General features: G+C 42.4%; 1 protein-coding gene across 1 annotated transcript in view; it reads left to right on the top strand.

Annotated features, from left to right (window-relative positions):
• The first annotated feature begins 414 nt into the window (after positions 1–414).
• PHLPP1 (PH domain and leucine rich repeat protein phosphatase 1) overlaps positions 415–17,012 on the top strand; it is a 222,859-nt gene continuing 206,261 nt past the window's right edge. The window contains exon 1 of the mRNA XM_054019563.1: positions 415–2,197. Within this exon, the coding sequence (XP_053875538.1) occupies positions 709–2,197 (1,489 nt within the window). The 5' untranslated portion in view covers positions 415–708. The remainder of the gene's footprint in view (positions 2,198–17,012) is intronic.

Below are 17,012 nucleotides of genomic sequence, written 5' to 3'. Positions count from 1 at the left end.
GCGGGGGGAACCCGCCCGGGCCTGCGGCGTGCAGAGCGCTGGGGGAAAGCAGGGGCTATCACGAGGCTGCAGGCAGAGCCACCACGGTTTGTGCAGCCGCAGGTGAGGCATTTCTGACAGGGCCCCCGCTCTGGGGCAGTCACAGGAGCAGGTGCAGGCAGGCGGGCGCGCGCTGGGGACAAGAGGGCGGGAAGCTCGCTCGCGCTGGAGAGAAAAGGGGGCAAGCGGGGGCTGCTGGGACTTGTAGTTCGTGTGTGGGTGGGTGTCCTAGGGGAGCCGGCCGCGGACTCCATTTCCCAGCATGCCTCGCTCGCCCCCTGCCGTCACCTTGAATTTATCATCGGCGCCCCGCCCCACCGCGCCAGGGATGGCGTCAACCTGGGACGAGTATTCATGAGCCCGCCCCCTTCGCTCCTCCCTGAATGCTATTGTAAATAGAAGGTTGGGGTTGCTTAATATTCATGAGGCTCCGGGGAGGGGAGGCGGGAAGGCGGCTCCTCTCTCTGTCCCTAATGGCGCTCGCGACAGCTGTGGAGCGCGGCTGAGCCGAACGCGCGGAGACACCGACCGACGGAATGTTCCCAATTGCTACATAATCCGCCTCTGGAGCGCGGCGCTTCTCTCCGTTCTGTTTCCCCGCCCCCCTTCTCCTCCGGGCTCGGAGCGGCGCTGCCCCAGGGAGGAGGCGGCATCCCCAGCCCCCGGGCAATGGAGCCCGCGCAGCAGCGAGCGAGAGAAGCCCCGGCGGCGGCGCGGAGCAGCAGCAGCGTGGAGCAGCAGGGCAGCTCCCCGGGCGAGAGGAACCGAGATACGCCGGGCACGGAGAGCGGCGTGGAGCAGCCGGGCGGCGCCGAGGCCGGGCATCGAGATGGCAAAGCAGCCGGGGGGCCGCGGAGGAGGCGAGGGGCCGCTGGAGGCTTCGCTCCCCACGCTGCGCTGGTGGCCAACGGGACTCAGACTGCTCCCGGCCGGGGCAGCAGCGCCAACTCCCTGCTGCTGAGGAGGGGGAGGCTGAAGAGGAATCTTTCTGCAGCCGCCTCCACCTCCTCCTCTTCCCCGGCTGCCCCTGCCTCGCTTGGCACCCGCAGCCTGGACAGGAAAGCGCTGCTGCTGAAGCCGCCCCGGCAGCTGCAGCCACTGCAGCCCCCGGAGCGGGACTGGGTGCGGCGGGACCTGCAGCGGGGCTGCGTCCATGTCTACGAGCGCCACATGTCCTACCTTCGCCCGGTGCTCTGCACGCTGGAGACCACGGCGGCCGAGGTGGCGGCCCGGCTGCTGCAGCTGGGCCACAGGGGGGGCGCCGGTGTGGTCCGGGTGCTGGGTAAGGCGAGCTCGCCGGCCCAGAAGGAGGCGGCAGCATTTCTAGAGGAGACACTCTCCGGCGCCGCGGCTGTAGCAGACCTGGGCAGCCTGACACCGCCCGACCCCCCGCCGGCAAGGCAGCCGCGGCCGGAGCACGATGAGAGGCCGAGAAGCCGCCGGGGGACCCGGCACGAGTTGGCCCGGCAACCGCCGGGGGACAACGGGGAGGCGGCCCGACCTGGCCGCCTGGCACTGAGTGACAGCGCCGGGGAGAGTAGCTGGGCAGATCCCCGGCCGAGTCCCTCGTCCTCCGACTTCAGTCCCAGGGCGCCGCCGCCCGCCGAGCTCTACCTGGCTGGGCCGCCGCTATCCTGCCCCTCCCTCCTGGGCGAGCTGGGGCTGGCGGGCTCCGACACCGAGAGCTTCAGCCTCAGCCCCAGCGCTGAGAGCGTCTCCGATCGCCTGGACCCCTACAGCAGCGGCGGCGGCTCGTCGTCCTCCGAGGAGTTGGAGGTGGATTCTGCTGCGCCAGCGGCGGAAGGGGCAGGTGTGGGGCCGGGCAGGAGCCATCACCGGCCGGGCGAGTTCCCCTCGGTGTACCCCCTTCCGCGAACAGGGCGTGCGGGAGAAGAGCCCCCCGGGGTAGGGGTGGCTGCAGCAGCCCCTGCCGGCTCCAAGGTGTCTCACTTGGGAGGAGAGGCGGGCGCCTCGTCTCCCCTGCCCCCGGCCTTGTACGTGCAGTTCCACGGGGAGATCAGCCGCCGGCTGGAGGCACACGAGAAACCCCTGCAGATCCAGAACGACTACCTCTCCCAGCTGGGCTTCCGGGACCCGTGGAGGGTGCAGGAGGAGGGTATGGACTCCGAGACCGGCTGCCTCATCCGCTTCTATGCAGGTGAGCAAAGGGGTGTGCCTGTAACAAGGCTGGCTGGGTGCGGGGTCAGTTCTGCCGACCAGAAAGACAAACACTAACCTGTGGGGTAACTAGACATCCCCAGTTGAGTATCAGGGGATTTACTTTAAAAACTGCACCTGTGGACTGTTTGTTATAGTTGCACCAGAGACATGCTGGGTTAACCTGTATTTATTACAATGTACTTGTAATTATATAGGGCCCCCAAAGTGCCAGGTGCTTTACAAAAACCTGGTGTGTCTTTGCCGTGAAAAGCTTACAATGATTATCTTCCCTCCCATTCATTTGCTGTACCAAATTCCACACCCCAGGAACCCCACTGAAAAACCTGGTTAATGTTCAGTTATCATTTATGTGGCTAGACAGTCATGAAAACCAATCAGCAACTTTAGCAAAAGCCCCTGTTATCCAAAACTCACATTATCTGAGCTTATTCGGTGTTTTGATGCTGTTTGGGTCATGAAGGTTGTACTGTAATGTTGAAGAGTTTTTTTCCTCCTTCTACGTGAAATTTAGCATCTACATTTAAGGTTAAATCAGAAGTTCTAATATATTGTTATGTCGGTCTTCCACAACTCTTTGTTGAGCTGAAAAGGCCAAAAAAGGATCTCTTAAATATTAATTTGCATCATACAAATAGCTTAGCTGTATATTATACATGGCTTTCAACTGTTTGTTCTTAAAACATGAAGCTGAGGGCAGGGCTGCATAGAGATGTGTGGTAAAGATGGATCTTCAAAATTCAACCACTTTAGGCTTGTAATTGTACAGGTAGCACCAGTAGTTGATGTGAGTTCATAGAAGTGCATATTGCTGAAAACTAAATTCTGTATTTACATTAAAAAAAAAATATTTGTTAAAAGCAACTGCAGATGTTTGAGCCGTTTGTACAGAAGAGTCCTGTCTGCATTGAAAGAATAAGACCGTAACCACGGAAGTGTATATAGGCAAAGTAACCTTTAAGAATGTTTCAAAATTTTGGTCACAAAAACTAAATTTTTAGTGAAACTTTGGTGGGTGGCTTAGCAAGCAGAACATGGGAAGTCATTGTTTTAATCTTTGCACTGAATTTGTGATATCCGCTTTAAAACATGTGATGTCAATTGTGTTACTGACTTAATGTAAAATGTCAACCATATAGTTGCATAAATAGTTTGCCTTTAATTTCCTTGTCCATCACTTTAAAAATTAGGGGAGAGAAAAGAACTATTGAACATGCAAATACCTGCCATGTATTTGAATATGTGGTCACCTGTAATACGTGAGTTTATTTCAATGTGCATATCTTGTATCTTACAAGTTGGTACGACACCTCTACTCCAATATAACGCTGTCCTCGGGAGCCAAAAAATCTTATCGCGTTATAGGTGAAACTGCTGGAACTTGTATCGAACTTGCTTTGATCTGCTGGAGTGTGCAGCCCTTCCCTTATTCTCTTCCTCCCCCCCCCCCCACCTAGCACTGCTTTACCGCGTTCTATCCGAATTCGTGTTATATTGGGGTAGAGGTGTATTAGCCATTTAATAGAAAATGACATCACAGCATGTTGCCACTATTGGACCTGACTGAACCATGAAACTTGCTTTCTATTGTGTACTACTTAAAGCTGTAGTACTGAGGCAGCAGTTCTTGTTTACTCCAATAAATGCAAAATGAACAGTTTGGAAAAAAGTCTACTAACAGTAATACACTAGATCAACTCCCCTCCCTTTTCAGGTGGTTTGATGCTTAAGAACATAAGACTGGCCCTACTAGGTCAGACCAAAGGTCCATGTAGCCCAGTATCCTGTTTTCCGACAGTGGCTAGTGCCAGGTGCCCCAGAGGGAATGAACAGAACAGGTAATCATCAAGTGATCCATCCCCTATCGCTCATTTCCCAGCTTCTGGCAAACAGAGGTTAGGGACACCATATCTGCCCATCCTGGCTAATAGCCATTGACGGACCTATCCTTCATGAATTTATTTAGTTCTTTTTTGAACCCTGTTATGGTCTTGGCCTTCACAACATCCTCTGGCAAGGAGTTCCACAGGTTGTCTGTGCGTTGTGTGAAGAAATACTTCCTTTTATTTCTTTTAAACCTGCTGTCTATTAATTTTATTTGGTGCCCCCTAGTTCTTCAGTTATGAGAAGTAGTAAACAACACTTCCTTATCTGCTTTCTCTACATCAATCATGATTTTGTAGACCTCAATCATCTCTCCCCTTAGCTGTCTCTTTTCCAAGGTGAAAAGTCCCAGTTAATCTCTCCTCCTATAGAAGCTGTTTCATACCCCTAATAATTTTTGTTGCCCTTTTCCAATTCCAATATATCTTTTTTGAGATGGGGTGACCACATTTGCACACAGTATTCAATATGTGGGTGTACCATGGATTTATATAGTGACAACATGATATTTTCTGTCCTATTAGCTATCCCTTTCTTAATTATTCCCAGCATTCTATTTGCTTTTTTTGACTGCCGCTGCACATCGAGTGGATGTTTTCAGAGAACTATTCACAATGACTCCAAGATCTTTCTTGAGTGGTAAGATGATTTAGACCCAATCATTTTATAAGTATAGTTGGGATTATGCTTTCCAGTGTGCATTACTTTGCATTTATCAACATTAAATTTAATCTTCCATTTTGTTGCAGAGTCACCCAGTTTTGAGAGATCCTTTTGTAGCTCTTCGCAGTCTGCCTGGGTCTTAATTATCTTAATTTTGTATCATCTGCTAATTTTGCCACCTCACTGTTTACCCCTTTTTCCAGATCATTTATGAATATGTTGAATGGGACTGGTCCCAGAACAGACCCCTGGGGTTCACCACTATTTCCCTCTCTCCATTCTGATGCTTCCCTTAAGTTTCTAGCATGTACCATACCAGTATTTTCACTGCAAGAGTATTGCTCAGTTATTGCAGGAGTTAGTTGGGAGGGGATAGATACCTTGGGATCAGAAAGAAATTTAAAACCATTTCAGGTGGTTGTAGACTTAATGTCTTAACTATGCAATAAGGTGTAATTAAGCAGGTCTCTTAAGGAATGTCTCTTTTTTTCTAAACTCATTATTTCCACTCCCATAGTTAAGTGGGAATATACAAATTTGGTCCCAAATGTGGTAGCAACTGTGTTTGCGCTTCTGTATGCTTCACAAATTGCACATTATTTAAATAAAATAAAAGTAAAAACCAGGAGCCTTTTACAGGCTTGCTCACAGCCACATTTTAATGTTAATGCGTGACTATTTTAATTTTAAAAAGTTCCATAGAATGCCAAAGTTCTGAATCTCTAAATAATTATTTAGGCATGGGATAATCTTTTGCTTTTATCCACTTGATAGAAAACTTAACAGCTTGTAAAAACTGAATTTCCTGGCTTTAAAATACAATTTAGTAGGATAAGTACATACTATGGAGTGGTTAGTGGATTAAAACAAACTTAAATTTGAGTTACCCAATCTCAAATATTGATTAGCATACCATTTTTGAGCACTTTCAAACAAAAACCTTTCACTCAGTTTTAGATTCAGATTTCTCAGGATGACTTGTTTTAATAACCAAATTATGAAACCCCTATAATGAGGTGTCTATAATAGAATGGCTACATTAATTGGTAGCCTATGCCATCCAAAACTAGTGATTAAAAATAATAGACAACATTTAATCATACCAATTTCATGTAGCAGTCTTAGAAGTCAATTAAGTAGCCATCTCCCTTTCATACCCTATGTCTCAGGCAAACAGGTGTAACAGTAAGTGGTAGTGGTGAACAGACAATAAATGCACAGAGAAACAAGATGGATGAGGTAATATTTTTTGTTGGACCAACTTCTCTTGGTGAGAGAGACAAGCTTACACAGAGCTCTTCAGATCCACTAAGAGATTTCCTCACTCACCTTGCGTCTCTAATATCCTGGGACCAACACAGCTACAACAATACATACAGTAAATACACAGGACAGAATTAACAAAAAATGGCATAGGAAAGTGTTGAATTATTCCCTATGCTAGTCTGGTCCCCTATATTCTAGTGAAGGGCTTCACCTAAGAGGCATTGAAGGAGCAGATGCCCCTCACACTGGATATTTCTGGCTGTGATAAGCAATGTGGTTACAAATGGTGACTCATAAAGACCCTGGTGGAGGATTCTGAGGGCTGCTCTAAAAGAGTGCACCCCTTGCTCCCCCTGCCATCAGTCTCTTGGGTGGTGCACCAATGGATGGAGGTGTTGGTTGCTATCTATCTTTACAATTTCCTGCAGATACAGTAGGAATTGGTGTACTCTTTCCCTGGTCACTTTTATCTTTGCTTCCTTGATATTCTAAAATTGTGTGTTACCAGAAACATGCCTATGCAAGGTGAACATGAGTAATAAACTGCATGGTTACTAAATTGAAATTTACAGGGGTAATGTCCAGTAAGGTATTGATATTAGCATCCAGATCTTAGAGTGATCCCTCTAACTTTAGAACATGACAAAACCTATTATCTTAAAAAGAAATCTCTCTCTCCTCCCCCCTTCTCCCCCCCCCCCCCCCTGCAAAACGAAACTCTGGGAAAAAATTGAAGAAAAATGTAATTTTTCTCCCTCCACTTAAAGTGCTAAACATTTTTATTAAAGGGAGATATTGCAACACTTAAATATAGGATGCTAGGAGAGTGCTACGTTTCTCTGTGTGGAATTGCAGCTTTTAAAAAAAGCCAAGCAAACAAAATGCAGAAACTTGTCACTTGACAATTTTATGGCGAAGTTCTATATTCTACATGTAATTAGTAGGAGGCATGTTTACCTTAGCTCACTTCAAGATGTGGCTTGCACATTTCCAGTATTTCTCAATCGGCCTGCTTCTCTCTTATTTTTAAGATCATGGAGGTGTTTAACTTTCGTCTTAAGATCTGTAACATTTAAAGTTACAGTATAACTCTGTTGTTGAAGTGAAACACATCTTTGGGGCCTTAAGGGCCTGATCCTGTTCCAATTAATTTCACTGTGAGCAGAATCAGGCCTTAAGTGACTAGTCATGCACAGTAACGTCGTGCTCGGTGGGAATCTATTTTTAACAGACTTTCCTCAAAGTCCAAAATATTAAATCTTAATTTAAAAGGATGTGGTTAAATAGCTTTCTGCTGAGGTATTTTACTGGATTATGGAACTCAGTAATAATCCATAGTGCAATTATACTCATGATATTGTAGCTGTGAGACCGATTAGATCAGAGTTACTAAATTATTCCTTAAACCGTAAGAGTGGCTTTGATCCAACATGCTTTTTGAACACCAAGTATACTCTCCCTTACTGCTCTGTTTACCCCTCCCCCCCTTCCCCCCCCCCCCCCCCCCAAAAAAAATATCTTGTGAAACATTCTCTCAGTGGACTTGACTTCTTAAATTTTCAAGGCAGGCAAAAATGCGCTGCTAGTACAAATTTTAAAATGAACAGATCATTGTAGGACTAATCACTTTGAGTTTTCAGGTCAAAAGAAAGCTTAAAAGGGCTTCCTTAACTTATTCATGCTGCATTTTTAATCTGCACGCTGTAAACAATGTGTTCTCTGAAATGATTTCTGAAAACTTGTCTTTCGCAACTGGCATTTTGGGGCTTCTTTTTGGCACTTGCTGAAATGTGGCATTACTTTTGACCCTGAAACTCCGTGTGAGTCATGAGGCTTCCATACTGCTGGTGTCATCAAATACTGCTTTTCAGGAAAATTGCCTGTAGGCAGAATATTGAGAAATGCCAGTTGTAATAAAGAACTTTCATTTCAAACATGGTTGTCAGATCTTATTTGAGAAATGCTTCTTGCCCATATGACCTTTCAGAAAGCAGTGTTGAGAAAAATATGTTCAGCTTTATATCAAACTTTATTTTGATGTAAAATATGTCAGTCTTCCATTTTTGTCTCAATTTTGGGACAATTAAGACATCAGTCAACTGGAATGATCTAACTGGATTAAAAATAGTCAAGTTTTTGAAGCTGGAAATGTTAATGTTACTATGTGGGCAGGAACAGGTTTTAGACACTTAATGTTATGTGACACATAGGGTTTCTAGAGTGTGGCACATGTGGAATTGGCTAGACTTCTGTATATTTTAGGCATAGTGTGGAAGTCATGATTCTGAAGTTGTACCACTTTGTGGTAAAGAGAGAATGAATAACTTAATACAACTGTAGCAAAATATTGGCACCTTTTTTTCTTAAATTGAGTTAATCAAATACGATGCATAAGCATAAAACTAGAAATGTACTTTTAAGGTCTCTCTCTTTCGTTGGTTTTGCATCGCTGTTTTTGTTTTCAACTCCATTATTTTATTTAATGTCCTACACCCCACTTTTCCCAAAGACGTCATTGAGAAGGTGAGCTCTTTGGTGTGTTAACTTAAACATAACTGTACAACCAGGCACTTTAAAGAAAACAGTTTTTAGCTTGAAGCTTTCTACTTTATTTTCTTTTATTTTTCCTTCCTGTTTCTATTTTGATGTAAATTGTATGTACCCTGATCACTTACATAAGAATGGTCATAGTGCATCAGACCAGTGATCCATTTAGCTCAGCATCCAGATCTGACAGTGGCCTGTTCCAGATGCATCTGACAGTTGGAGGTTTAGGGACATCGAGAGCATGGGGTTGTGTCCCTGACTAACTTGGTTAATAGCCATCAATGGACCTTTGCTTCATGAACTTATCTGATTCTTTTATGAGCCCAGTTATGCTTTTGGTCTTCACAGCATGCTCTTGCAACGAGTATTCAGGGTGTGGGCGTACCATGGATTTATGTAGAGGCATTATGATATATTTTCTGTCTTATTACTGTCTTATTATCTATTCCTTTCTTAAAGGTTCCTAACACTTAGGTTTTTTTGGGGGGGTGGGGGGGGAAGGGGAGGAGAAACTGCCACAGCATATTGTGTGATATTTTTCGAGAGAACTTTCCACGATGACTCTAAGATCTTCCTTGGGAGGTAAAAGCTAATTTAGACCCTGTCATTATTGTATGTATAATTGGGATTATGGTTATGGATGTGCATTACTTTGCACTTATCAGCATTGAATTTCATCTGCCCTTTTCTTGCTCAAGTCACCCAGTTTTGTGAGATCCCTTTGTAACTCTTTGCAGCCAGCTTTGGCTCACTTGCAGATTTTGCCACCTCACTGCTTATCCCTTTTCCAGGTCATTTATGAATATGTTGAACAGAACAAGGGGAGGGATCCTGCTATTTACCTCTGCCCACTGTGAAGACTGGACACTTATTCCTATTTTGTCCCCCTCTCCCCCGTCTTTTAACTAGTTACTGATCCATGAGAAGACCTTTCGGCTTATCCCATGACTACTTACTTTGCTCAAGAGCCTTCTATGCTGGACCTTGTCGAGGGTTTTTTGAAAGTCCAAATACACTGTTGACTGGATCACCCTTGTCCACGTGGTTGTTGATTCTCTGAGAATTCTAATAGATTGGCAGGGCATGATTTCCATTTACAAAAGCCACGTTGACTCTTCTCAAACATATTGTATTGATCTGTGCTGATAATTTTGTTTTTTATGTAGTTTCAACTAGTTTGCCTGATATTGACCTTAGGCTTACTGGCCTATAATTGCCAGGATCCTCTCTGGAGCTTTTTTAAAATAGGTGTTACATTAACCACCCTCCAATCACCTTGTACAAAAGCTGATTTAAGCGATAAGTTTCATACTGCAGTTAGTAGTTCGCAATTTCATATTTGAATTCCTTCAGAATTCTTGGGTCAATACCATCAGATCCTGGTGACTTCTTATTGTTTGTTTAATTTGAGTTTCTTCCAAAACCACCTCTATTGACACCTCAATCTGGGACAGTTGCTCAGAACTGTCACCTAAAAAGAATGACTATGGTGTGGGGATTTCCTCTACATCCTCTGCAGTGAAGATTGATTCAGAGACTTCGTTTAGCTTCTCTGCAACAGCCATATCTTCCTTGAGCGCTGCTTTAGCACCTTGATCATCGATTACCCCACCGATTGTTTGACAGGCTTCCTGCTTCTGATGTACTTACTTTTATTTTTTTTTTTCTTAGTTTTTATGTCCTTAGCTAGTTGCTCTCCAAATTTGTTCTTGGTTTGCCTTCTTAAATTATGGCAAGTCAAAGAAAAAGATATGCCCCTTTCTGTTTCCATCACTAGGATTTGACTTCCCATTTTTAAATGATGCCTTTTTGTGTGTGACTGCCTTTTTTACACTTTTTAACCGTGGTGGCATTTTTTTGGTGTTTTTTTTCCTTCATTTATGTATTTGGGATGTACATTTAGTTTGAGCCTCTGTTATGGTGTTTTAAAATAGTGTCTGTGCAGTTTGCAGGCATTTCTGTGAGTAAGGGAAACATTTCTGTATCATGCAGTAGGAGGGGAAACCATTGGTAAATCCTCACACCTCAGCGAGACCAGACCCCATTAATCTTGTTTGAATCTGAAACATTTAACCTTGGTATGCTAAAGTGACCAAATGTCTACCTCTGAAGTTACATTTGTTTCCTTGTCAGCAAGTTAAAAATGATTGAATCGCTGTTAGTTTGCAGCACTTCAGCTGATGTGAAGATTCAGATGGGGTTATGAAGCTGGGGGGGGGGCTATAGTATGGGCAGGCCTTTCAAATAGTGGAGGAGGAGCCATACTGATAACATTGGAATGCTGTTGTAGCTTGAGTTGATATGCAACAGCTGCAAGTCCCGTTGTGTTTACAGTTCTCTCACAAATCCTGGTGCACACTTAGCTAGCTTCCATTATTTATAAGTACATATGAAGTTCAAATTTAAATCTCAATATTAAGTTAATTGTAAATACTGCTATATTCTGTAAATATTTAGTACTTAAATTAGAATGTTTAAGTGTTGAATTTCACTACTGATGCAGTATAGAACATGGTATTCTTTTTCTCTATATTTCTTCAAGTTTTCTTACATTGTAAATATCTGATATTCTAACTTGCCCTTCTCCAAACCCCCAAAAGCTCTCACTTTTGGAGTTCTGTGCATAAATCCCCTCTTGATGATGGTATCATTGCTATTGCCTTTATGAGGTCATGTTCAGGGTTTTTAGGTATACCAATGGGGCAAAAGAAAAGCCCTTATACAAAACAATATTAGCAACTGGCTTTTACTGACTGAGAAGTATTTACTGCTTTATTCGTCTAATGAGACAATGTAAAGGAAGCTTTTTTTAAAGACCTAATTATATAATACAGCTGTAGTGAATGTTTCTATGGAGTTGTCTTAAAATGATTTATTTCTGGAAAAGGTACACAAAGTGCACTTTTTCACTGTTTTCTACTTTTATCTTAACAAATTCTTGTAGGTGTTGGAAACTCAAAAGAAAACTTCCCGTTTGTATTAAATTGTTTAATTTTGAAGTATAGTTTAACCTCTGATTACCTTCAAATCAAGTCCTCATTTTTGCACTTCCCTTTGATTTTTAAAAGACACACAATTTGAAGAAATTGATTGACAGGATATTATTTTAGTGTTTTAAAAAAAACCACAACTTCTGGGCCAAAAATGCACATTGTGCACCTGTATCTAAACAACTCTTGCAGAACTTCTCTGGTGTTGAATTGGGAGCTGGATGCTCTGTGCCATTGGAGTCCATGGCAAAAGCTTTTTTGGTTAAAATGGGAACAGATTTTGGCACTTGGGGCCTGTTCAGTTCCTGTTGCAATTGAATCAGCCCTTCAATGAGTAGACTGATGGAACTTTCCTCCATGCTAACACCTTTTTAAAGGTGGATTTTTGGATGGCTTACCTGGCAGCCATTTAAAAAAAACACCAGGAAGCTGAAACTGTGCTGCTAACTGTATGAGAAATGTGACCCACTTCCACCACCCTATTGACTATTAATACTTCATTTAATTAAAAAAAAACCCTCCATAATGAATGTATTTGAACTCTTTACAAAGTTTTTGGCCTTCAGAAACTTTGGGGTAATCCGTTTATTCTAATGGTTGCTGCAGTATCAACATCTCATGGAAGGGAGTCTGTCACTTGCTTGTTCAGTTTGAAATTCTTTTTTTAGAGCTTTCTGCTCTTGGGCTTCAAATACATTGTGTAATATGGGACTTGTCCTCCAAAAATAAATCCACATAAAAATCTAATGGTGTGGTTCTTTTTTTTTCCAAGCCGGTGTGGCTAGGATTAAACCCACATGGACTACTATAGTTAAACATTCAAGTTTAAGGTGTTATGCGATCTAAACTACAGTTTCAGTTTTTATTTGGTGGCATAATGTTAAAGTTAAATATATTCTTTTACCACAAAGCATGTTATAAATATAAATTACATTACACATGCATACAAGGAACAGCCTGAATTGCTGCTGGAATGTGACAGCTGGCTTAACTGCACAATGCAACATTTGTGGGCTGGAAATGAATAACAATATTTGTCCAGTTGATATTCTACGGGGAATTTAGGTAGGTAGAATAACTACCCAAACGTCACTTGTTGTAGTGCCCATGCTAACACACCTATTTTGAAAAATAACTGTGATCCCATGTTGAGTCTTAGATGTAAGATCATACCTGTAAAGGCACCCTGTGCCCCTTCCTCAACAATGCCATGCATGGTCATTGACTCAAAACCACTGAATTGTCAGTGCCACTTTTGCCACAACCTGGATTTTATTTGAAGATCTCCTGTTCAAGTGCTAACTAGACCTTACCCTGTTCAGCTTAGATGTTGTCTTCACAACTGTAAGTGGCATGGCTGCAGCTGATATAAATTCTGGAAGAATGTGACTGAAGTAAACTGTCTTACTCTCCCTCCATTTTTCAAAATATTGCTATTTAGTTTCTTTTTAAATGCAAATTATTGAATATTAATCTGTCTCTAAAATCAACATCTGTTTTAGCCTTTAAATAAAAATTGCCTGGGGTGGGGAATTGTTGAATTTGACACCGCAGCACGCTTATAGGTTTTCTATTGGTAGGAAACTAGAATTTCTCCCAATTGGCTTTTGTGGCCATGGGTTGATTGCTGAAACTATTCATTCCCAAATGAGGCCAACCATTTCTTAGTGTGACAGTTGACAATTTTTTATGAAGTCAGTAAAACTTTCAAATGAATATTCAGAAGTAGAATTCTTTTTAATTATATCTAGGCTTGGTTTTTAGGGTAAAAACTGAAAATAGTATGGTATATACATGTACGCTTGTCTTTTTAGACGGACAAAATGTGTGAATTTATGCATGAAATATACCTCTGGCTTAAGTGCGTAACTCCATTGAGGAGTTGTCAAAGATAAATTTGGTCCTGTAACTTGTATTCCCTTGATGAGACACTGAATGACTAATAGCCCGAAGTCAGTGGGTGTATTTCAATTGACTTCCATGGCCCTAGTATCAGATCTATGGTCAGGGTTGACAGTTTTTGGGGAAAAACGAGTTTAGGACATGGTGATGGGAAATACTCACTTAAACCCAGTTTACACTGGGAAAACTGGGAAAAAATAATTGCATTCATGTCCAACAAATTCAGCAAGCACATAGTGAATCTTTTCAAATTTTGGGTACATCCATTCAGAACTGAGAAACAGGCTCCGTCTATCCCAGTGGTCCCCAAACTTTTTAACTTTATTCCTCGCACCCTCCTGCCCCTGAGCTGGAGCTGGCAGCGGGGCTCCAGCTCTAGGAGAAGGAACACGGACAGGGGTAAGGGGGATGAGGCTGGGGAGTAGAGCTAGGTGGTGCTCCCTCCTCACCCTCCCCTTATGGGGTGTGCCCCACAGTTCAGGGAGCTCTGGTTTATCCACTACATCAAAGTTGGTCTTCTGCTACAGAATATTGCATGATCAAGTGGACCTGGACTCTGCATACTTCTGACTGCTCAGTGCTTCAAGCCTACACATCTCCTGAATTATTGTTGTTTTCATATAATCGAATGTTTTGGCTTTTGTAATACTGAGAACTGAAATGAGTCATGACATGTATAACTTCCTTGAGAAAATATCAAACCAAAATGTATCCAGACATTCCAAGGCTCAGCATTATTATAGATTAGTATTATGCCCACTGCAGTTCTACTTTTTATTTGTATAACCCTAAATCTATGAATCTACGGCCTTATGTAACTGCAGTTTGGACACTTAACTAATACTAAGTGTAATAGGGTGTGCATTAACAACACAGTTTTTAAACTAGAAGATGCCTTAAACTGGGGCTAATTTAGTCTTTCCTGGGGCAATAAAAACCATGATTTTACTTGGCAAAAAACATCTCTGGTAAATACCATGCTATCCCTGCCCATAGTTCTCAACCCAAAAAAAAAAAAAAAAAAAAATTAAAATAATCCCCACCCCAACAGCCATCTTCCCACTACAGATTCCCAAAATTCTCATTTACTTAGCTGCCCTTCCTAGAGTTGTAGGGTCAAAATGTCTTTTAAAATGTATTTATTTTGGGAATGTCTTTTAGACACCAGCCACTAATAACAGATTTCTTTCCTGTAACACAAGTATTGTTTTAAAAACTTCCTTGAGCATAAAAAACCTTTTTCCACTGAGTAAGAGTGGAATGGAATAGAGTTGTTGCAGGATAATAATTTGTATTTCATCAAAGATCTGAGAGATCTGTGCTGTAACAGCACAGAGTTTGAGTCAGATTATGCTTTGCCTCTAAACAGAGGCATCCTGCTTTCCCCAGTCTATTCATGCACAACTCACGTTATTGAGGAGTTAAATATTTTCTCCTCCCTCTGCATGTGCACCATGTGTCTGGTGGACCAGTAGAGTAGAGTCAGTCCCCAAACAAAGATATTAAGAAGTAAAGATGACCTCTTGTTGTAGTCTCCTGTAGCTGTAGTAGGCGCTCTGTGCATGAGGGTAGGGAATGGGATCATGTCTTCGCCCCCAACCCCCATTCTGTTTCCAGGCTTATATTGCATAGAATTAATTTAGCTCCTTTAACCCACTCCTCTCTCTGCAAGCATTCAAATGGTTGTGTCAACTTTATTTTAAAATGATTGGATGGATCCCACAAGGTGCTGAGTAGATATCTGCAGCTCTTTTCAGGATCAGACCCTAAAGTGTTAGATGCTAATTTGCATAAAATATCAAACATAATTGATGCTTTTAAAAGCACTGATGCTTTTATATTATGTAATCTGAACGCAGACTGGTTTTATCTGTTTACATCCCACATAGGAATCTGCTTCTGATCCAAAGGGAATGAGATGGTAAGCAAGAACTAAAATAAATGGGGGCTCATTCTCTTTCTAATGGGTAGTCTAGTCAAAGGAGAATTGTTGAAAACGCATTAGAAAATAGGCAGCACTAGAACAAAATTTGTAATTCTAATCTCTACAACTTCAGTTAATCAAAACAATACCAACCCTGTTTCCTTATTTTAGTGAGGAAAAGCTACACGTTTGTACTTAAGTTGTTTAAACAGCTTCTTGATGCTCAGTTCAGCACATCTTTTTTGCTTTAAGAGAAATAAAGTAGAAAAATTGAAATCTCTTACGAATTATGACTTGATTTTTATGTGGACCACAGTCTAACTTGAAATTTAATGAGAACCTCACATAGTTTTAATATTTGAAGGTTAATTAGGTCAGTGAGGCAGTCTCCTAACTAGAAATGTATATAGTGATATTGCTTCTTTGACAAGTAAACACTTCTTTTGGTCTCTTTCCTACCCTGACCCCTACAGAAGCTCTCATAAAGCAAATTATAATCCGATAGAAAAGAGGAAGCAATATGTTTACAGTATTATGGTTGTGATTCAAAACCCTGAAAATGTGAATTAAAAGTGGATTTTTAACTTTTGCACAACTTACCTGTTAGCAGCATGATTGGTCATTGTAGAGCTGGCTACTTATTGTTGTAGCATGCATAGTGACTACATTGGTTCAAATAAACAGTGATTTAGCCTTGTCCATGATACTCTCTGCTGTACAGTACTCAGTGCAATAAGAGGTCCAGCAATGTGCAGTACAATCAAAATCCCTATTCATCGGTCATAGCCTTTTGTGATAAGTAAGGACTTGAATCTTGTGATATTTGTGAAACTGGATTATATCGAGTGCGGCTTCCATGCTTTTGTGTTCTGTACTGGCTGGGGGTTGATATGATGCTGAAGCTGACTTTCTGGATCAGGCCCCTTCTCTTTACCTGCTGCCGAAGCCTGGGATGGCTCACATTTGTAATACTGTACATCAGAGGTGTAACCCCAGTATGTAATGCTCTATCATAATCTGAGCAGTTTCAGATTAAAGGTGAAGGTGGCTGCAATCTGGGCTCTTGGCAAGATGCCACTGTTCATTTTAGCTGGTGGAACAACTTGCCTTATAAGCATATATATTTCAATTGTTTTGAGACAAGTGTGGTTTTTTTTTTTAAAATCTTCCACAGTGATAATGATGGATCAGTTGCAGGCTTCCTCATCTCACAACTTTGCTAAACTTGTTAGTAAGATGTTTGTCCTCAATGAAGCCTTTGGGAGTTAAATATCAGAACTTGGAGCATGTACCTTGGGTTTTTCCTCTCTTTTAAGCATGCTTACCGATATGCTTAGGCCTTTTGTTCTGCAAGGTGATGTGCATAACAGTAGCCCTAAATTGTAATCTGACAGGGAGGATTTGTTCTAAAAGAACTAACATCAGATGCTGGAAGTCTTCAGTTGAAGGCCAGAATCCTGAACAGTTGGCAGTGAAAAAAACTGTGAGGTTTGTCTACATAGACACGCTAGCTTGGCATATCTATGTTTGTAAACTGTGGCAGATCAAACCATGATTTAAAGCACACGGATGAAAAGAACGAAGTTTAGAGTACTGACAAAGCATCACACTTGGTGTCT

This window comes from Malaclemys terrapin, chromosome 2, assembly GCF_027887155.1.
Source record: "Malaclemys terrapin pileata isolate rMalTer1 chromosome 2, rMalTer1.hap1, whole genome shotgun sequence".
Classification (NCBI taxonomy): domain Eukaryota; kingdom Metazoa; phylum Chordata; order Testudines; family Emydidae; genus Malaclemys; species Malaclemys terrapin.
The sequence above is the reverse complement of the archived record's forward strand: the minus strand, read 5'-3'. Positions and strand labels throughout refer to the sequence as shown.